This window comes from Pteropus alecto, unplaced genomic scaffold (genome assembly GCF_000325575.1).
Source record: "Pteropus alecto unplaced genomic scaffold, ASM32557v1 scaffold20, whole genome shotgun sequence".
Taxonomy (NCBI): domain Eukaryota; kingdom Metazoa; phylum Chordata; class Mammalia; order Chiroptera; family Pteropodidae; genus Pteropus; species Pteropus alecto.
In genome coordinates, this window is record NW_006436298.1 from 14,312,043 (window position 1) to 14,335,910 (window position 23,868).

The 23,868-nt window shown below is 30.9% G+C and overlaps 1 protein-coding gene and 1 pseudogene across 2 annotated transcripts in view; one reads left to right on the plus strand and one right to left on the minus strand.

Moving 5' to 3' along the window:
* The window catches only part of SSBP2 (single stranded DNA binding protein 2), a 251,578-nt gene that overhangs the window by 41,170 nt on the left and 186,540 nt on the right, over positions 1-23,868 (minus strand). For both annotated transcript variants that reach the window (XM_006913192.3, XM_006913191.3), the window contains 3 exons: positions 14,512-14,571; positions 4,741-4,807; positions 4,373-4,443 (listed from right to left, as the gene is read on the minus strand). In XM_006913192.3, the coding sequence (XP_006913254.1) occupies positions 4,373-4,443; positions 4,741-4,807; positions 14,512-14,571 (198 nt within the window). The remainder of the gene's footprint in view (positions 1-4,372; positions 4,444-4,740; positions 4,808-14,511; positions 14,572-23,868) is intronic.
* LOC112480660 lies at positions 1,845-1,963 on the plus strand (annotated as a pseudogene).

A 23,868-nucleotide genomic window follows, 5' to 3' on the forward strand; every position in this document is an offset into this window, starting at 1 on the left:
CTTGTACTTTTGTTTCTATTTTAACAATTACTTTGCTTTGTGTCTTTTAAAAACAATGTGAATATGTAAGATCACTGGAGCATGTTAAAAGATTAAGATATAGTTGCAATAATATTTATTTTTATTAATTTCCTAAAATCTATACAATAGTGAGCTTTTAAAAATAAAACATTTCACAAATTCAAAACTCTGTTTTTAAAGAAAAAACAGTCAACAAGCTTGAAACATGTTTGAACAATTATGGTCTGGAAAAAAAAAAACAACCCAGGTGAACCCAACATAAGAAAGTTTAATGCAAACTTCTGTTTATAAAATAATATACCAAACAAAGAAATGCATTTATAGAAATGTAGAAAAATATATGAAAACTAAAGTACACTCAGAATATGTATGCATGAATTATATGACTTAATAGGTTTCTGTCAATATCTATTACATGCATTAAAATGATAAAAACATTTAAATGTTTTAACATGCATATCATATTATCTTACTTTAGTTTCCATAAGGGCCAAAAGATTAAATTTAACATTATCATGTTATATTGTGTCGCTATGAATCACTTTCATGCTTGACTTTCTTACACCAGTATTCCTTCAACTTTTTTCTGACTACTCATTTTCAGTTTCCTTTGCTGGCTCTTTTTACTTTGCTAACTCTGTAATGTTGCTTTCTCCCATGTTCTAGCCACAGCATTCTTTAAATATTCTAAGAATAATAATTCTTATTACTTCAATAAATGCACACTTATGGGTAATTTTAGCTGCTACCATTAGTTCAACAACTATTTATTTGTTAGGATTCCCAAATCTTTTATATTTTGTCATGATAGATCTCCTAAGCTCCTAGATAACTTATATGCTGAACTTCACATGAGTTGTTTCCATCTGGATACCACTTCGTGCTCAACATAACTAAAAGTAAACTGAATATTATTATCTTCTCATGACTGTTCTTTATACTGCCTCCGTCAGTCAGTTCCAGGCTAAGAACCTCTAGGAGCTTTGATATCTCTTCCTTTTCTTTTGGTTTCCATATCTAGTCAGTTACCTTAAAGGCTATTGTTTCTATCCGTAAAATAGCTCTTGAAATAGTGCTCCCTTTCATCTCACTACTCTTTGCCATTTACTAAGACTAGTGTACTGTCTTAACTGGTCTCTCTGACTCAGTCTCTCCCCATCCCAATCTATTTCCCAACGGCCTCCAGAACTACACTAACAGTCCTCTTTATGTCACTTAAAAGCCATGACAACACACACTGCCTATTGAATGAAGACTAGACTCCCCAGCATGGCTCAACGAGATTAGTCAAAGATCAGCTCAGCCTACATTTCCTTTTCTTATTTCCTATAATTTTTACCTTCTTCCCTTTCTCCCAAATACATCCTGCAGCCTACTGAATTTCTTGTGGTTCAGAAACAAGCAATACACATTTACACTCATGTTAACTCATTTGCTGTGGCCTTCTGTGTAGTAGGTGCTAAGATGACAAGGGGGATATTCAGTGCGAGAAAGTCTTTTACAGAGAATAAGCCACAGTTTATAAATAAATTACCTAGTTACATGCTATATATTGTTTATTTCTTTTACTTTAAGGAAATCTTATTTTAACATCCAAATTTGGTTTGCTATGAAGAGAGTGGAATGGTTTCTAGCCACACTTGACTTACTAGTTAAAGCGATCAAACACGGTGGGGACAGCAGTAGCATTAGCAAGGAATCTCTGAGAAGATAGTCATTGGGAAGAAAGTCTGAACGGTATAGCATAACAGAAACGCTTCATAAGGAAGCTGCTCCTCAGTGTTGGTCTTAGAAAAATCTGTGTTTTATTTTATCAAGGAAATGTTTATGGCCATGCCATCCTGAACAAGCCTGATCCCATCCGATTTCGGAAGCTAAGCAGGGTCGGGCCTGGTTAGTACTTGGATGGGAGACCACCTAGAAAGACCAGGTGCTGTAGGCATAAAAAATAAAAAAATAAGGGATTGTAAGCTGACAAGGTCCTTGCAATCTGTGAGGTCAACCAAGGGTTGCCTCGCCTAAAAAGAAAAAAAAAAAAAGGAAGAAAGAAATTATCCAATACATAGTTTAATAGATTTACAAAATATTTTCATTATTGTGAATAATCTGAAGCAAAAAGAAAACAGAAAGATAAGAAAGAATAACAACTGGCTTTCCAAGTGGTATCAACAAAGGCAGAATAGAAAGAGCTAATTTAGAATCACTGAATTTTAAAGCTGATGGCAGCTATACAATTCCATCTGGTTTAATCTCTCTCCCAATGCAATGTTCCTGACAAAATGGTTGTTCAGACTCTACTTGGAAAGTTCATAAAGAGTTTTTCCATGATTGGGCAGTTTAATTTCTGGAAAGTTCTTTATCTTGAACTAAATGCTACCTCCCATCTTAGATTTGAAAATACAGAAATCAGTTTATTCTCTCTTCCTAAAGAGCTTATCACATCTCGTCATTTCTCTACCTCAAGTATTTGATTTGGAAATATTGGTATGTTTTTACTTGTAAATAACTCATTTATCCTTTAGATTGCTAGAGGAACTAGAATTAGTTGGGTGGTATTGGTGAATTTTCCTGTTAGTCATATGACACCTGCTAAGCCTAAGAACACAGGCAAGCTAAGCATATCTTAGCACAAAAGTAAGTAGAAAAATGAATTCAAATCTAGTATTAGTGAAGATGTTTTTCTTGACTAAATAGATAATTTTGCTTTTCTATTAACAGGATACTGATATAAATGTAAAAAATCATGTATTACCACTGAACTTAGAATTAAAAGAGATTAAGGGGTGGGAAAAATAGGCCGGGATTTGGAGCAAACTTTTATTTCTTCATCCATGAAGTAAGTACTAATCACATGTTTACCATGTTCTAGGTGTACTTTGCCTAAATTGGCATTATCTAAGAATCATTAGATAATATATACATTTTTTGTTTTTCAATTGTTCAATAACTTCAGTAGTTAAATTGTTCCAAAAGATAACTACTGTCTCTCTTTACTACATTGATATTAAACTAAAAAAATAATGGAAATAATATCTATGATAAGAAAGAGATGTGTGTTTCATTTGTGCATAAAGCTAAAGACAATATTCCAGAGACTGTTTCTATAATCCTACTACAAAAATGTGGATGCATTCTGCTCCTGGGTGGCATCTGTATGATTTATTTTCTTCTGACTTAGATAATCTCACATATATTTATATATATTTATATAGTAGGTTTTTTCCCATGTAATATGGTATTCCAAACATTGGGTTATATGCACATTGTGTTTCAATATAGTTGATATATATATATATATTATTGTGCATTGGTTAGAAACTCCTAACTCTAAGTTATATTATCTAGGTGTTTGATTCTTAATTCTCTAAAGAGGTCCTTTGGGAACACAATAAAATATTAACTTTTTTTTTTTAAGTAGATACATAAAATAGGCTCCAAAAATGGTCACTTATAATGCTGTTCTTGGAAAGGATAAAGAAAATAAATTAATTCATTCTTTTTAACCAGTGTTATGACATGCTAACCTCTGACCTATGAGGTAGAAATTTTAAATTCTGGATTTTGGATTAGTTTCTTTGAAATATGACATTATACAATTAATTTCTACCCCACACAGTTTTCTCAAGAGAGACAAAAGGATGTTTTAGCTAAAATAAGTGACATCCTGGAGGAGCATACTTAAAAGATGTCACCAACCTCGGTATACACTTCTGAGAAATAGTCATAGAGAAGTAGGCTAACATAAGAGGTATACTGATAGCATTATGCTTGCCCAATATGACCCATTTAATGTTTATTTCTAAATGGTTCTCTATTGTTTTCATATTTTATAAAGAGACATGGTTGTATAAAATAAATTGTCAATGGCATTTTCTAAAAGACTTACAGAAATATATTTTATGTCGCTTATTCTATTTAATATTTTCAATGAACTAGGTTTCATCTAACTTATTTAAGTGGTTATCTTTTAAAATAATTTTATTTGTTTCCTCAATATAACTAAAAGGGTAATAGTTTTTTTTAATAATAATTACTATAATGTATTTCTATGCAATGTATTTTTTTCAAGTGTACTGAATGCATATGTGATAGTATGTGTTAAAATATGGTTTGTTGTTATATCGATTTGGACATGTCACAGATATTATGTTCTTAAGAGCCTAACAATCCTTATATCAAGCCTTTAAGATATATAACAAAAGCTAATAGATAACATAGTTTGTTTACATAAAATAAAGGCAAAAACTGAGCTTCTACTTTCTGCATTGTTTATTTACCTGTGGAAACATAGTTTGTTTACATAAAATAAAGGCAAAAAACTCAGCTTCTACTTTCTGCATTGTTTATTTACCTGTGGTCCTAAGGGCACCATTCCTCTTGGAGGAGTCATTCTCTGCATTGGTCCACCCATATTTGGATGTCCTAAAACAAAAAAGCATGAAGTAATCACCAATGTAATAAATATGAGTGCTAACCCAGGGGTTAGTAGTCTCCTCTATGCTTGGTATTTATTCCATTTTTTTTGTTGTTGTTGTTATCACCTGCCCTCACTATCATGCATAATTACGAGTTAACTGAAAATATAAATCACTTGGCACCGTTATTTGCAAAAATGCAATTGGTATAATTATGGAAGACTTATTCCAATAAAAACTTCTTTAAAAAATAAAGGAATTTCTTTGTGATTCTGCATATCCATTTCACTTTTAAAGTAGTCACCTTGTTGTCGAGTTGGGTCCATTCCACTGGGAAGTAATGGCTGACTTCCTGGGACACCTCCAAGTGCCTAGCATATTTAGTAAAACAAAATTAAAAGCAATATTATAAATATTTATAAAATAAGTGCTTTAACAATTCTCTTTTAAAATTCTTATAATTACAGATTGGATTTGAGTATTTCACAAGATTTCTTATATTTGACATTCATTTATAAATTTTATAGCTCTATATACCTAGTATGAGTTCTTAGTTCTAAAAAGATTCTATTTTGCCCATTTTGTGTCAAACAAAATATGTACTTTGGTGGGGAAATCTAGGCAAAAATTGTTCTATATTTTTCCGAGAAGTATAATGCCTGCCTCCTAAATTAATTTACTAAGGGTACTAAAATAACTAATTTTGCTTCTTAAATGTAAGCTTTCTGTTTCTACAGATTATTTTACTCATTTGGGACTGCAAGAGCAGCAGGGCTAAAATGCCAAAGGACCAATGAATATTTTTTGTAGTCACATTTTCCCTAAGAAACTATTTGGAAAAAATAATACTCTAATTAAGTTCAAACAATTTGGCCATATAAACAAAGAAAATTAGAACTGAAAAAGATGGAGATTAACAGAGTTTATGTATGTAGGGTGTAATTCTGGAGACATACTGAATTGCAACTTCTTATAGTTGTCTGAGCAGTACTTAGAGCTGAACAAAGCTGTAAGCAATTTCAACCTGTTGATCCTATGAAGTACATAGGTACACACATATATACATAATCCTGACAATAGGCAAAATTTTCTATAAAGGATCACTAATTTAAGGATAAATCTTGTTTAGTTAAAAATTTTGAATATTAAAAAAATAATATTAAAGAATTTATATATCCTGATCAGACCTGTTTCTTTGTCACTTGGGATACAGTAAAGAGTTGGCATTTCCCTTGTCCCTTTTATAATTATTTGAATTTTTTTTTGCTTACAAACACACTCAATACATATTTATCGAGTCCCTACTACATAATCTGTTCCTTGATTACCTTTCCAGCCTAATTTCTTGCCACTGCCACAGTGACATTCTAACGTTCAGCCATACCAAACTTCTTTCAGTTTTTTTCAATTCATGCAATCAATCAACAATATCTAAATGTCAGCCATTAAAAACAAAACAAAATAAAAACTGAAACTAAACTAAATGATCTCTCCTCTCAAGGCGTTCAAAGACCCTGTAGTACCTATGGCTGACATATTTTAGACCTCAGTTTAGGGATCACTTCCTAAAAAATTCTTCCCAGCAACCTTTGTCTGGGACAAGTTTCCCTTTTATTTATTTTAAAATATGTATAATTTTTTTAAATTATAGAAAAATTGCACAAACAGTACAAATAATTCCCATATACTCTGACACAGACTGCCTAACTGTTAACATTTTACCACATTTGCCTCATCACTTTCTCCTTCTCTCTATGTACTTTTATCCTGTCTTTTCCAGAACCATGTGACAGCAAGTTGCAGACATTATGCCTTCATTACCCCTAAGTACTGTAGAATATAAGATATTCTCCTACATAATCACAACACAACTTTCTTGTCAGGAAATGAGCAATGATACAACACTACCACCCAAGCCATGGACATCATTCAAAATATGACATTTGTCTCAATAATGTTTCTTTTTCTTTCTGGGACCAGGACCTCATGGAACACATGTTTCACTTAGTTGTCATGTTTTTTTCATTCTCTTCCAAGCAATAATAATAATTCCTTAGCTTTTCCCTATCACGTCCTCAACAGTTTTAAAGAGAATGAGTGTTAAATTCTACAGATGATATTCTGATGGCTTTTTATGACCCAGACGTGGGTCATATTTTCTTAGCAGGAATACCACAGAAATGATGTTGTGCTATTCTCAGTGATCACATTAGAGGGCACATCATGTTGATTCATACCACTGTTGGTGATGTTAAGTTTTATCATGTGATTATGTTGGGGTATGCCAGGTTTCTACACCATAAGATCGTTATGTTTCCCATTTGTAACTGATTACTTTCAGTATTAGAGCTATTCCAAGATTGTCACTATCCCATTCCTCATCAATCCTTTATCAACCCACCAGTTGGATGTTGTTACTATCCACTGACAACTCTTAAGCACTATGGTCATTGCCAAATAGACATATCCCATGTCCGTCAAGCTTTCTATGTTTATTAGCTAGCATTCCACTATAAGAAAGAGTTTATTTATTTATTTATTATTTAATTATGTAAGTATAAACCTATGGATTCCTATTATATTTAAAGAGTTGTAATCTACTACTATCATCTGAGATTTGGCCAGTGGGAAACTCTTCAAGCTGGCTCTTGTGTTCTTACTAGCAAAACATATTCCAGGTTCATCCCATACTTTTTCTGGCCTAGGCCTGAAATCAGTCTTTTCTCCAAATGGCTCTGATTCCTTCCAGTGAAGAAAAGTATTTAGGCATCAAGATCTGGGTTCTCACAGTGTTCACTACTAGGTGAATATATTGCTTCTGCACCCTCTCAGAAGATTCTGAGCTTGAAAAACTATGTATGTGTTTATCACACACACACATATGACTAATTCATATTCTCTCTCTTTCTCTCTCTCTCTCCTACTTCTCCCCCACACACATAAACATACCATAAATTTATACCTCTAAACTCTCCAACACCAGTTTAGCATCTCCAGTTTCAATCCAAAATCTCAGGATTATTTTTATTCTTCTCCCTTTCAATGTTTTTATTTTCTCCAACACGGAGAAACCTTTTATTACCTTCAGTATCTTTTACTTATTTGTTCAATCAATGTATTTATTTGCTCAATATTGCCAATCATCCAATCACAGAGGCCATTGCTTCTTTTGCTACCTCTGTGTGACTCCTCCCTGCCTCCTTGAATGTCTTAGCATGCAAGGAAAGTAAGGGCATTTTATGTGCTTTTATAGGATCTTGTAATTCACTTTTATAAAACTTAAATATGATCATGGCTTGCTTTTTTCTCTGTATTTCTGATAGACTGTAACCTCTGAGAGAGAGTATGGACCTTATTTATGCCTATTGGCTCAGAATAATAAATATTTATTGAAGGAATAAAAGAAAAAGGGTTTATATTGGACAATCTTAGGAATCATCAGTGTTAAACTCATAAAAATGGAATAGACTTCAAAGAGTATAAAGAAATAAGATCAAATATATAATTATTTAGAAATACCAAGAATAGGTAGGAAAGAAAACAAACTAAATAAATGTTAAATTAAGGAGTAGGGGGTAGGGGGAACTTAGACCAACAGTTCAGAAAGCACAAGCGGAGTTTCAAGAGGGAAGTGTCAAAGGTATAAAGAAATGAATTAGAAAGAAGACTAAAAATATATGACTAATCAACATTATCTTCAATTGCAAGTTTGCTTAAAAAGTTCTTGCTTTTAAAGTCTCCAAGTGGTTAGTTTTACACTCTAGACTTTGATTCTAAACTTCTATATTTAACTGGAGAAATAATATTTTATCGCTGGAAATCATTTTCAAAATTTTCAAAACCACTTTCAAAACCAGATTCAAAATTTTGCTTTTTCTTGTTTATCTTGGAATGTAAGAATAATTGACATCTTTCTGTTTTTACTCATCATTTTAAAATATAGCATAATCCTACAGAAATCTTGATCAATGTCAAATTGTCTTTCAAAATAAGTGTCTTTATCTAAATTTAACTTTTTAGTCACCAGTTGTTTTCTTTTAGAAGTCAACTCTCTAACTCTTAAAAATTTTTGTCAGTTCTGGAATGACCAGATTATGGTTTTGAGCATCAACAAGGATATAACCACTGCATTCTTTAAACCTTCAATGACAGGGGGGAAAATTTATATATCTTATAGTTGATATTACTTCCACATTTTTAACATGTTATATGTGTTCTATTCAGACTTATATAACTGGTCAAAATTTCAGCACACATTCTTTGTTCTATAAGAAATCTTCACTCTGACAGAAAATAAGTAATGATAAAGGTGCTTAATAATAACAAACATAATAACAATAATATATACTTGTAAACCAGTATATTTGTGCTAGGACTTGTGCTAAGCTCTTTATATTTATAATTTCACTCAATGCTTACAACAATAAGGTTACTATTGATTCTTTTTGCTAATGAGAAACTGAGATTTAATACATAAGTAATTTGTTCATTCATACATGGTTATATTTTCAGCATGTAGCAAAGCCAGGCTTCAAATGATACTCTAAAAGACAAGCCTTAAATTCTAGAATTTAAAATACATGAAATATAAAATTTTATTAAAATAGAAATAATTAAATGGAGAAACGTCTTGCTTCATAAAAGAATTACTTAGTTTACAAAGGATTCATCATATGATTCCAATGCTAAGCCCCTCTGCCAACTTAAGATTCTGATGTATATTTCCTTGAATATTATTATATCTATTTATAGAGACTAAATGCTCACTGATGATGAAAAAATAGTGAGTTTATCAATGTTTTTATGATATAATTCCGTTAATCATTTTGATCTATGCAAATTTTTAATGGGCCTCTTCAATTATATGAAGTGAAGTAGAATAATATAATCAATAAAATTTAAAACTAGAAAACATTTTAGAAATATCTGGGTGCATTCTCCTTTTACTTATTAAAAAAAAAATCAAGGCCCAGAAAGGTTAAGTGACTTGCTCAAAGTCACCCATTACTTGGCATTGCTGGCATTTGAACTTAAGATGCTCTTCACAATTGAGTGGAGATATCACTTTCATTTCTTTTTTCTGTGAAAAGGCAGTATCAACAGAAAATTTATTAAAATACAGAAATGTTACATTCAGTGTAGGAAAACATCTCCAAAGCACAACTCACTCTCTGTTATATATATTTACTTATTTATTACATGTATTACTTATTTGTCATATATATTTACTTATTTATTACTTATTTAATACAGTAGCGCTTTGCCAGATGTGGCTATTTAAATGTGAATTAACAAAGTAAAATTTTAGTTCCTCAGTCACTCTAGCCACATTTCAAGTACTGAAAAGTGCTTAAAGTACCAGAAAGTTCTGCACATAACAGTGCAGTAACAGAACATTTCTACCGTCCCAGAAAGTTCTACTGGGCAGTGCTGAGTTACAATGCTAAATCCTCAAGATTTTCTTTAGTTTGTTTATTGATGTAGCTCCACATCTAGAATTGGGTTTGGTACTTAGTAAACCTCAACACATACTTTTTGAATATTTTTAAAAGAGATTTTGTATAGTTCTATGAAATTTCCAATCAAGCAGATGCAAATGCATTTTTTTGTATTGGCTTATATCCCAAAAGGGTATATCTGTGACAAAATGGCTGTAACAATAATGAGAAGCTTTGGCAAAAGTAGTAAATATTGTGCCAAAAAGCTCTGTGTAACTATAACTTAAATTGCGTAAGACTGCACAGAATTCACTATGTAAACTTTCTCTGGTTTGAGAGGAGAATGAATTTCTTTTTTGTCAGACATTGAATTTGTTAATTTCCTTTCTACAATTGTAGAAAATAATTTTAAAAGATATATATTCCAGGATACACTTACAATTCAAATTCTTAAAGAAATAACACATTTTAATTGTGTTTCATCAGATTTCAAATAGTAATTTAAATACATTAATAATGTAATTATCAATAAGAAACAAAGAAATTGGGAGATCCCAGTTGATAGAAAGGAATATTTTGAACTGGCAAAAAAAGCTACTTTATGCTTTCATCATTAACCACTAATTTACATTAACCAGGTACAAAATATTTAATTTTTAAAGTTAGGGATTTTGATATAGTCATTCTCCTTACAATTTTAGTGAAGACTCCTACTTTTCACTTAATGTAAAACATATTTCTCTTTATGCGGCTGAAGTCTTTCTTTTGTTTTCATATTGATATCATTAAACAAAAGTCAATTTCTACATTTGAAAATTTTTACAAAGACAGAAAATATTGGTAAAAGACATGCTAAACAGCATTTGTCCTAAAAGGAGAACATGGGAAAAAGAGTTAAGTATGTAGTTTGTTTAAAATACCTTGGTTATTTGAGGATATAGTAAGTTTGTTTCAGTATACAAGTAAATGTCCCAACAACATTTTTTTTTCCTGCTCAAAAGCCTGTTGATATTTTTCCTATCTGAAAAGTGATGAAGAAAAGTCTTTTTAAGATTTTCCTATCCTCAGTATCCATTGTTTTTCCTTCTATAATGTAAAAATGATACATTCAATATTAATTCAATATTAATAAAGTATAGATATTTTATTCTCTGGTTATTTAATATACCCTAATCAACTGGCTTCAATCTAACTTCTCCCGCCTTAAAAGAAAAAAAAAGGCGGGAGAAACACCTATACTTTTATTTATCTCTCTATATAACTAATAATACCTTTTCCTAATCACAAATGAAATAACTGCTCAATACAAACTTTAAAAATACAGAATAAAAAAAATTCACTCATAATCCTACCACCCAGAAATAAAAGCTATGGTCCTGACAGTCTTTCTGACAAGTGTGTGTGCATGGAGGTGGGCCACATGAGTGGGGGAAATTCTCTGAGTATATACAGTGACATAGCATAGGTGATGTACTGAATATGTTTTGTGCCTTCTTTTTCACATTTGGTAATATAACATAAACATTTTATCATATCAATAAATTTAATTCTATAACATGACTTTTAATAGCTGCATACTATCTCACCATTTAGATATGTTAAAATTTATTTAACCACTCATCTGTTATTGGACAAATATCTTTGAGAGTTTCAGTAAAATAATTAGATGTAATGTGCTTTTAGAATACCAAAATTGGCTTTAGAATACAAAATGGTCAACTGTACTATGTATTATCTCAGTTCATATACCTGTTGACAAAGTTTTAAGAATGGTCAGAAATAGAGTATAAATTCTCAAAATTATATAGGATTGATAAATCGATAGTTTATTCCTGATGTTAATTAACAGTCTATATTTCTGGCTTCATTGGTTTCCTTACCATAGTGTTGAATGAATATTATGAATTTTTCTAATTAGAGATTTCATCTAGGAGAAGGATAAAGATCTGCTACACTGCAAGTTATTATGGATGCTTCTACACCAATGACCCATTCTGACAGTTAAACAAATTTCAGTGTAAAACCGTAGTCAAAAATATTTTCTGGACTTCACTTCTGTGTTTCATATGTTCTTTCATATATATTTACTTTTTGCCATATTGTATAGTTTTGTAATTTGACTTTTATTTCATCATTTTACTATTTCATATATTTCTTGGCATAGTGATATTATACCATATACTAAATATCCAGTCCTATGAATATACAAACAGTATAAAGCATGGTGAATTTAGCCCAGAACCATGAAAACCAGCTCAGGAGAACTTGAATTAAAATCTATAGTCTAACTTAATAATTATAAATTCTGAAGGATCTGCTTATTAACATATTCAAAATGATTAGTTAACACCATTGAAGAGGTTAATATTTTTCATTTTTTATTTTCTTAGATACATCCATCAATAAAACAAAATTTCATCCATTTGTGATCATTTTAAATGAGGACTAAATAAAAATATTTAAAATTAACTTGCATATGTATCTTTCAAATCAATCACCAAAAAGTTTTGCCAAGTCTACTTTAATGACTCCAAAATAGAACTGGAGATCCATTTTGTTGTTTGAAAGGGTTATGCTCCTAAATAGGTTAAACATTTCCTAAGACAATATGTTTACACTATTAACCCAATTAATGTGTTCAGAAAATTATTTTTAAAATAGTATAAATGTAAATTATTATAAATTTGAAAGTTAGATGTTTGAATTAATAAAGCTTAACTAGCTATCTGTTGGTTAGGGGACAAAAAAGAGCCATTCATAAAAGAGTACAATTGTTTTAAAATATGCTTAGGTAAAGATTTTTAAATTCTTGAGGAAAAAGAGTCTGTATCATAACAATTACCATTAAATTTTTGATTTCTTTTTTAAAAAATCCGAAGCCATTATAAACTTGTTTTTAAAAAAATTTCAAACAATCTAGATTTACAGTTCTGCATCCCCACAACCCATCCATGTTTCTTCCTAAAAGTGTGTCTCACTTTGCCAGTTGCTACAGGTATGAAACCTAGTATAGTATCTTATACACAGTAGGATGTCAACAATGTCAAATGGATGTAGCTCCAATAACTCCACCAGTTAGTCATTACTAATATGGAATATATGAAGTCATAAAAATTCTAAAAACACACTTATACAAGAAATTCACATTTCCCTAATTTATATTTTCAGGAATCTCTTAGATCTGAGTAATATACAAAACTCTGAATGGGATATCTGAAACATCAAGAAGACTCCAATAAAAGATGTAACCTTCTGTCCTTTAAAAAGAAATTTAAAAGACTCAGACACCTATGTAAGTAGATCTGACTTAATATATACAGGTTTACCCACAGAGAAAATAAAATTCCCAAATGTTCAAACGCTTGGCATCTGTGCACTTCCCTTTCCTATTTCATGCAATGTTCCCGTGGCCCTATGTACTGAATGCAGATTCAGTCTGCAGCAGAAAACTCTTCCAGCTGCTAATAGGAGGGCTTCCAACACTGCTTCCTGCTTAAAGTCCTCCCCTGGGGGTGATTGTGGGGGTGCTGGCACTCCTTGCTGCGCACTTGAACCAGAGAACACTAGCAAACTGGGACACTTCAAAGACACTGCATAATTTCAGTAAGAGTCAGTAAGGAGAAGCAGACTCTGTTGCTATCAAATGTGTTAGCCCAACTTTCTTCCATTTCTGGTCAGGAAAAAAGTGGAAATAAAGAAAGGAAAAGAATTTATTTTGATAACAGGTTTACTTTAGATGTGGGAAAATGCTGAAGTATACAAATGACAGAATTAAAGTGACAAAACAATGATCTTGATATAAATATTCCATATAATTAAGCATTTAACTTATTTTTGTGTTATATATGTGCATGTTGTCTATACCCTAAAACTAAACTGTAAACTCCTTGAAAATTAAAAATTGTTCTTTATTTGCTTTAGCAAATAAATATTTATGATATTGCTTAAAAAATATCTGAGGACAAAAGTTTATGAAATCTCAGAGCTCTTGTAGGTAAAAAAAATCGGAAGATCTATTGTTAATAATTGTTATTGTTAATAATTTGTTAATTTATTTATTAATAGATCTAAACCTTCTAGAAGCAGCTAATTATATGCCTAATATGCCAACATAATTGGGCAAAATTGATATGAATGTTACAGCCATGATATTGAAAATATATAAAACTAAAAAATTATGTTCATAGAAAATTTTATTGCCATCCTTTAAATGAGAGTATAATTAACCAAAATTATGCGTATTTAAAACTTAGTTTCAAAGTACATGGTAGACTCCATGGGTCAGCAAACTTTTTTCTGTAAAGATCCAGATAGTAAATACTTTAGGGTTGCAGGCCATATATGGTCTCTATCATGACTGCTCAAATCTTCTATTGCAGTATAAAAAAAGCCAAAGACAATACATAGATGAATTGAGTGTGGCTGTGTTCTGATAAAACTTTATTTACAAAAACAGTCAGCCAACTTATGGGGCATAGTTTGCCAACACCTGAAGTAGATTATATATTACTAGAAGCAGCATTAACTGGAATAGAGAAGGGATAAAGGTAAATATTTGTGACATTTTCAAGACCTTTATTGATTCTTTAAAAAGCACAACAACAACAACAACAAAAACTTTAGCACATAAATCTTACCTGGTTAGGTATCCTCAATGGGGGCCTTGGACCTCCAGGGTACCGAGGTGACATAAAAGGCTATTAAAATAAAACAAACAAATAAACAAAACAAAACAAAACAAAAACGGCACAATGTAAAATACACTGAAAATAAACTGCTTTAAATTTTTTTAGAATTATACAAAACATAAATCAATTTACTGCTACTTTCAGTCAACTAATTGCTTTTAAGAAAAGTCACTGCTAAATTTTATTTTTTGTAGACTATCTGGAAAATTTTCCAAAGAAAAAGTAAAAACATCAAAGATGACTAAAGTAACTATAGCAATTTATTTAAAATGTTGAATTATTTTTAAGAGAATAATGCCTAATTGGCAAAAAGGATTAAGAAATTTAGGCAATTGAATTTCCATGCTAAGACTTCAGGAACAGCCTTACTGGCTACATCATTAATAAATTGGGTCTTGAGTATATACTTTTGGCCGATTTATCAGCTTTGGTAATCAATTTCCTTCAATAATTTTAAAGTTCCCAAATTTCTTCACCTTTTCTTTTGTAGCTCTGTTTAAAATGGTAAAGAAATTTCTTTTCCAAGAGTTACTGTGGCTAAAGAGGTTTGGTTTTCCTTGAATGAGGGTTTGGTGTGATTCAAAACTGATTATAAATTTTAAAGATGTAATTTCTTTGCATAGTTTGAGCCTAACTGTTTATGATGTTTGTACTTTCAACGAAAGAAAAAATGGTCTTATATTAAAACTCAATTCAATTTATCTTATTAATGAATCAGAAACTAAGATATGTTGACTCAAAAAATAACTATTTGAAGAATATCCTAAAAATATCATTTTAGTGATAGTCCAAGGTTGAACAGAAGAATATTTTTGATCACTCAGATTTAGGCATCAAATTTTTTGAAGTTATTCCTAAAATCATTCAAAATTCCATTTTTATTTTTTTCTATAAGCTATATTAAAATAATATAATTTTGTTTAATTACTTCATGATACATAATTCACTTAAATGCAAGATTATTCCTTTCATGAAACATAAGCGAATTGTTAACTCAAAAAAGTTGAATGTTATAAAGTAAAATATTAAGAATAAATGTAAATAAAGAATCAATTTAACTAAGGTTTGGGCAAGCCAAATCTATAATACTTTACATAATTAAATTCCACATTTATAATGTATTTTCTACAAATATTTTTTAGAAATTAGGCCTATAGTTCATAGCTACATATATTTTCTAGGGCTATTTTAAAAGCAGCATCTGAAAAATAAAATCCAAGGTCTGGACAAACCAACAAGAGGAACTTTAGAATTAAGCAAGCAATATGGCTTTCTGCTCACTGTGGTATTATGTGTTAATGTATTCCCAGGAGATCATTTTAAATGAACAGAAACAGCGGATCATTCAGGTAATATTGTCACCTCCAGCTGATACAACTTAAGTGGATTTTCCAAGCTTAACATTTAAAAAATGCTTAGTTTACACAAACCTGATCAAAGTCATCTCTTTTATCATTTCTGAAACTCCAAACTGGATTAATTAGTTTAATATACTATCAACTAGTATATCCCAATATTCACACTTCCTCTGCTATTTTCCTAATCACCTAATTTCATTTCTGCAACTGTCTATTTAAATTCTGGACTTACTTAAAAATGTTTAATAATTAAATATTGTGTCATTGGTTTTAGAATGGTTGCCTTTCTTTCACAAAGTAATGTTTTATGACATATTCACTAATCCAAAGTGTAATTTCGATTTAGTTTTTGAAACATGGGGAAAAAAGAGGTTACTAATAATTCTTATTTATAATAAATTCATTTTGAAATGAAATACAAGGTAGAAATTATGTTAAAAGTATTACTAAATACCAAATACTGAGATAAACATTGAGATGTGCCTTATTTGAAACAGAGCATTGGAGTTTTGCATGTTCATCTGAATGTAAAGTGATGCTATAGAATTAGTGTAATGAACTATTTGAAAAGAGAAATTTTTTCTGCAATCAATGGCATTGTGAGTAAATATGTTTTAATGGGATTGTCATCATACTCTCTTATCTGACTGTGAGGCTTCATCAAGGGACTGCTGAGAGGAAGAAGCAGTGCGCATAACAGCTGGGACCCTGCAGGTCCTGACAGAATAAGATTGGGAGAGAGACAGAATCTCTCTTTAGCTATCTCCTCTTGTATGTCCTCCTCCAAGAAGTTCAAATTTGTGTTTTTTTGGCAAAAAAAAAAGAAAAGAAAAGAAAAATCACTTACTAATTCTAATCTGTATCTACATAATTAAAGCAAAAAAGTGACAAAAATCTGGTTAATTTAGACAAAAATCTACTACTTTTATCTAAAATATAAAGATTGCTATGAGTAAAGCATTTTCAATATCAAATTTGTGCTGTTATAACATAAGCTCATAATATCCAGGTAGATCCTTACCTTACGCCATGTGGTTAACCACATAGGTCCTCGACTGCCTACTTGTTGAGGTACAGATACAGCAACAGAACCCAAAAGTTTGTAATATTAGCAACTGAGAATATTCTGTACAAATATTTGTACTTCACTATTCAGAAGTCAATTTGCTCTCAAATGTAATTTAAGATATTAAAACAAATTTAAATTCTTTTATGGTAAATTACTAATCTAGGAGATTACCTACTAATACTATAAAAGTACATCTATTGACAGACATGTGAATACTCTGCATTAATAATCTCGGAAGAACAGGTTCTCCAAGACTTCTTGACTATGAAATGTTCTTATACGTTATATTTGAAGCAAAAAAATATATTTTTTAATAGTTTGGGCATCACAATATTTGCCTGAAGGTATCACGATGGTGAATCAATATATTAACTGGAAAAACCCTTTCCTGGAAAAAGATATTTAAGTGTGTGCAAAAAACATTTGACTGGGAGTCAAAGATCTAGATTCTATAGGCCTTTTGCACCACCAATAATCAGCAAAGGGGCCCTGAGCAAATAACCTTTCAGGGATTTAGTTATCTTAACCTTAAAGTGAGGAAGTTAGACTAGATGTTCTCTAATGTCTCCTAGGAAAATCAATAAAATAAAACCCTATGATTCTGTGTTAATTATTCCCAGCATTACCTTTAAGTATAAATATTAGTATATTATAAATATCTATAAGTATTTGAAATGTGTGGGGTAGGGGGTGAGGATATAAGCACATGATCCTAAGGCACACACCATCTTTATCAAGGAGTCGGAGTAACTTATTTCTATGCTTTCCAGAGAAAAAAAAGAAAACCTAATTAAAGGAAAAAATACACCAACAATTATGTTCTGTTCAGATCAAAAGGCAATTGGGAGAATAAAAATGCTGTACTTATTGATTAAAAGGTATGCTAGAGAGCCAGTCTTTCATTCAACAAATATTTATTAAACACCTACAATGGCATTGTTCTAGTGGTTGGACATATCAGTGAATAAGGCCGATAAAGATCACTGCCCTCTGCTTAGGGTTTTTCAAAGATCGCAGTCTGGTAATAAATAGGAGGAATAATTTTCTGGAAAAAACTGTTTTCTACTATCAGTCCACTAATCTGGAACAAATATAATGTTCTCTTCACCAAATGGCAAGTATCAATGAAAACCCGAAGAAAATAATATTTCAATCTGGTGCCTTCCCTCAAAAGTCATATTATATCATTCTTATTAGAGCATGCAGTGCTATGAATGACTGAAAATCAAGGTTATGCTATTAAAAAAGTTTTCAAAATTAGACAAAACTCATGGAGTAAGATTATAAGTTGAGTAACACAGTTGGCACTGTTACATATGGAAAGTACATTTATAGACATAAATTCTTGTTTCTATATGTTTCAGTTGTCTGCCCAGAATGAATGGGATAACCCAAAGCGAAAGGAATAAATATACATACAAAGCCAGAAAATCAATAAATATTTGCTCACTAAATGAAAGAAAGAAAAAAAAAAACTCACAGAAATACAAATCAAGTATTCAGCTCATTTCCTCCAAGTAGTCTTTTAGAGAAATGATCATACCATTTAGAATCATAATTTATTTCAGTATAAATTTCATTCAATTTTAAAAGATTGTTATTTTCCATTATATCAAGAATTATTCATGGAATTTTAAACTTCTGCTTTGCCTAATTTCTCTTTTCTAAAGAGAGATTTTTCTTTTTTCTTTGCCCTTTCTATTAGTGGAAAGTAGCTGTCTCCCTCTTTTTATTTGGTCTTTCATAAACCCCTTAACGATTTATCTCAATTCCCTAAGAATTATAAGCAACCCGCTCTCTTTCCTCACTCTAGTTGAAAGTGGATTGCTCAGTCCAATTCTTTCTCTCTGAAGATTTCAACTCCTTCCCCCCAATGGTAAATTTTCAGTACTGGTAAATTGTTTTAGAAATAATTTATCAGTACTGAAATTATAGGTGATTAAAACCATTTTAAGCACAACTTCTAATAGCTACAAGATCAAAGTGTACATAAATGATTTTGCTCATTTTTTTTGCTTAAAACATTGCTCAAATGTTATTAACTTTGTTAATATTTTCTAACAATAATAGTTTCTTAAAAACCTACAAATATGACTTATCAACATCAGAATATTTTCTACTTGAGATTACTCTGTATTCTCTCTCATTCAAGTAAGTTTCTATCAATCCTCCAAGAGCCAGTTTAAATGTCATTTCCTCTTTAAAGAACCCCTCTAGGCTCCTTTCCTTCTACTTTCAAACCATTATCATAGAGGATTTACTGCACTGCAGTATAATGTGTGCCTTGATAGGTAGAAAACCCACTTCAGAGGAAAGAACACAAAACTGTCCCAGAGCAAGTAATTACCTTCCTGTGAGGCTTCAAAATGTAATAAATCCATAAAGTAAAACTGGTATTTATTAGAATCATTTAAATTGATGTAGCAATGTATAAATCAGCTTATATCTTACGTTAAATATTTCAACGTGGCTTTAGAAACTCTTTAAATTTAATCTTTAAGAACAAATTGATAAGAAAATTTTAAATCATTAAAAATAAAAGTTTCTTTAAAATGCCAAACATCTAAGCATTTTCTGTATACTATATTTTATTTTGTGAGCATAATTTAGAATGGATCAATAATGAAGAGAAGGATAACACTAACTTCTTTAGAGTGGACAATTGAAGCAATTAGTTTATACTTCTAATTGAGAAGTCTGAGGTATATTCTAGAATATATAATTATACAGGACTTATGTAATTCAAAGTAACTTTGAACTTTTTTGAGGACAAAATTATTCATGTGAAATTTGCTTCTATTTTTGAAAAAATATTTTTCTAAGTGACTGAAATACTACACAATTACCAAGTCTAAGTAAACATGAACTTACAAAAACAATTTAGAAAATGAACACTCCCTTAAAAAATGACTTACTTCCCCAAATCACTTGAAGTTTTATAAGTTCTGTATTGTACGATTATAGTAAAATGACTTACAAAATTTTATTTGAATATACTTTTTGACATATTTTTAGACTAGAAAGTTTATCTTTTTAGAGTTTACTAGTTCAACCTCCTTATTTTATGTAAAACAAAAGCAAATACCAAATTTTTTAATTACCATTTTACTTTTCTTACTGCTGCAATGTCCTACTACAGTAATATTTATAGAATAAAGGCAGGTATGCATATTTCATTCTCATGACCAACTGACCATAAATAAATTGTCTGCCTAGGCACCTCTTCCTATGCCACCCAGCAGCTGTGCAACCATTCACTTAAAGAATTCTTTACCCTTCCTACCACTCAACCATGAAAAGCTGAAAAGGCAGTAGCATTTCATGTAAGCAAGTTAATTTGCTTAAAAAACACTAATTAGCATGTTATCTTGATTCACCGGAATAAAAGAAATGTGACAACTGAAATAAAAAAAATTTCATAAGCTTTATCTCTCTTTTCTTGAATTTTTGGTGGAGTTTTGATAATATATGTAGTCATCAGTCTATTTACTTGTGTTTTTAATGTCAAATGCCAACAGGGAATTGTAGAAGTGTGGGGAATGGTGGTAAATAGATGTGGTATTATTAGAAGAGAAACTTCATTATAATTAAACTGTTCATTATAACGTGATAACTTTATAATGAGGTTCATGAGAAAGTGAAAGAAGCATATTCTGAGAGAGAGTATACAGAGTAGCATTAGATAAATATTTGGTTGGTTCTGTAGCTGGCTCAGTAACTGAGTGAATGAACAAGAGTGATGAAAAACTCTCAGAACCAGCAAAAGATATAATAAAGCTTGGTTCTCTCGTATAAAATCTCACCCGACCAATTTATTGTTGAAATACTGTCTTGGTAAAATTAGGTAGTATCTATTAATATTGTGAAGACTAAGCCATAGTATTGGCATGGTATATCTGGTTTTCTAATGAGAAAATGCTTATAAAATATGTATAGAGGGGGAAATTCTACTTGGTTGAATAGGATAAATTATATCTTCCGGAGGACCAAATAAAAGTAGGCAATGAACGAAGTGTTGGAGACCCCAAAAAGATACTGAATTATAATTAAAATATCCATATCAACAACATATAAGAGAACTTACAATTCAGATGATAATAAGGCCTTTTATCCTCTTCTACTGCTTTCAGGTTTCTCTTACTATTCCTGGGGTGTCAGAGTTAAAAATAATAATTCTTAGGCAATTTTATAGAGTAGTAGTATTTAGTAACCACTCTTTGTTATAAAAGAATGTCAGGTTAATTTATGCATGATTTGGCAAAGAAACTGTGGTAACTTACTGATCTTTTTCTGAAGCACAGACCAGCCATGAAAAATGCTAACAATTCCATACAGTGTCTCATCTCTCAGTTGTTTGTTTCATAAAGTGCCGTGTTTATACATGGGACACTAGTTGTTTTGGATTGAAATATATTCAAAAAGCTATAATTCTTAGGTTTCAGAAACAACATATTACAGCTGAAGGTGAGCAAATTTTGCCACTTCAAAATATGTCTCTTTGGGATATTGATTATTTGAAGCTGGTTATTTATAAGAAACCAAAGACTCAGGAAGAACCTTTGACCTTCTCCCTAACCACCTAAAAAAATTAGATAGAGGATCTGCTCTGGGAAGGGAACTATCATAGGTAATCATAGTTTAATATGAACTAGCATGTGGCAGACAGAGAAGAACCTAGCAAGGCCCCTTTGATCATCAAAGTTCTCTCTGTGTCCCAGTGTTAAAGATGGCCCAGCAAACATTTGTTACCAAATATTTGCTTCTGTATCTCCATGTGAATTGCCTTCCTCCACTTTGAAGTCTCAAACCTCTACCTATCCCACCCTTTATCCTTAGCTCAAGATGACATATAAGCCTCAAGTGCCTGATTTGTCTCTGGGTTGCATATTCTTATGAAAATTCCCCTTGTGTACATATGTAGTAAATTTGGTTATTTTTACCTGTTAATCTGTCAATTTGATTATTAGACCAGCCAGAACTAACAGGAAAAAGAGGGGACATTTTCCCTTCCTCCACAAAACTTACATATTTTCTTTCCATTAATAAAAGATTCAGCATTTGAGTAAGAACATGAAACATTCTGCTTTCTTAATCAAATTGTCTTTAGCACATAACCATCTTCAGTCCAAAAACCTGTTACAAAATGATTATTTGCCAAAAAGTAATCTGCTTCCACCAACATTTAGACGAAATCACAAAAGTAAAAAGTGATGTACAGCCTGAAAAAAATGTGAGTTATCTTTAAGTAATTATATTAATTACATAAAGATCAAATATCTACCTTACTTGGTCCTATATAGGCATGGCTTTAGACAGACTTAATCTTTGTTTTGATATTTTTGATGTACTATTTTAAGCAGACAAAGGGAAGACACACTCTCTGACCAAAAAAAAAAAAAATTATTCTAGACTCTTTCAAGGGAAAAACTTCTCCCAAACATAATTTTAGAAAATGACAAATATGGCAGGTTTTGATTATTTATTTACAGTCCTAGAAAGATTACAGACATATTCATTGTAAGATTTAACCAAAAGCATAAACATTCTTTTAAAAACTAAATATTACTTTTTACTTATTCTGCATCCAGTTTTTAGTTAATTTATTCCCTTTACTGTACATGACTTTCCTATATAGATTTCTATTCTCAATTTTGCTATTCTATATTTCACTTGGAAAAAATATCTTTTTCTCTTAAATGTTTTGAGTTTCTTATAGTCATGTGCTACTGAGAACATTACTTTGAAAAATCATTACAAAATATTGTGACTTCAGCATTTCATTTTAGCCATGTTATATATAATAACATTCACATATATTTATATTTATAATTCTATGAAATGCTTCATGAGTTTTCTTCATGAGTTTTTTTTTGTAGAAAAGTAATGAAGCATAAATTATACATCAAATGAATTTCGCCAAAGTTACTTTACAATTCACATATTTTAATTGGTTTAGTTTCTTTTCCGTTTTTCATGAAAATCTCCATCAGACATTACTGACACCCCAGTGGATAAGACACCCTTGATTAACACATTTTAATTCCAACTAGTATTAAACTAATTTAGCTCACAAAATGACATACTTGTGCTGGCATATTTTGCTAATAAGCATAAATATGGCGTTTATCTTTCATACATCTTAGATATTCCATCATCATCAACACTTAATTAAAATAACTCATAAAAAAATAATGTAAAGTATTAACAGACCCAGTTTCCTAGAAGTTATTTTGGCAAGGCTAATCTAATCCAGCACACACCTATAAGCAGGTTGATTCTTTTAACATGAATTTAGTGTAAGCATCAAAATTGCTCACTTACATTATGGGCCTTTTCAAGAAGATTCTATTTCTTAATTCTTCATTACCATTTATTAGAAATAGGTGAGTGGCAATGGACTTGTGGATTGTGAATGGGTACTATCCTGGCTGCTGGTCTAATAGAAAGTAAAAGTTTGAATAATATAAAAAAACTAATAATTTTACTTAGATCAATTTACATTCACAAATACAGACAAACAGATTTTTTTTTTTGGTGTCTGTAAGACATGTAGCTGGAATCCTACATAAGCTGATTCTGGCTCTGTGCTGCCTCTCGCCTCTTACTGAAGTTACAAGGACAAACTAACCTACATTAAGGTATTAAAACACAATGGGTATGAAAATAAGTATTGAAATTTATGTTAGGATATATTATCAGCTGACTCAACCAAAAAAGAAGCTAAAACAATAATTTTTATAAGCTACTCTTAATTTTTCATTAATGAATGTAAAAGTATTCCCTCCTTCTTTGTGTCTCCTATTTTATATTCATACTTCCATATAAACTGGTTCCAGATTAGAGCTGGACATGTGAGACAGGTACTTTAATTTACCTAAA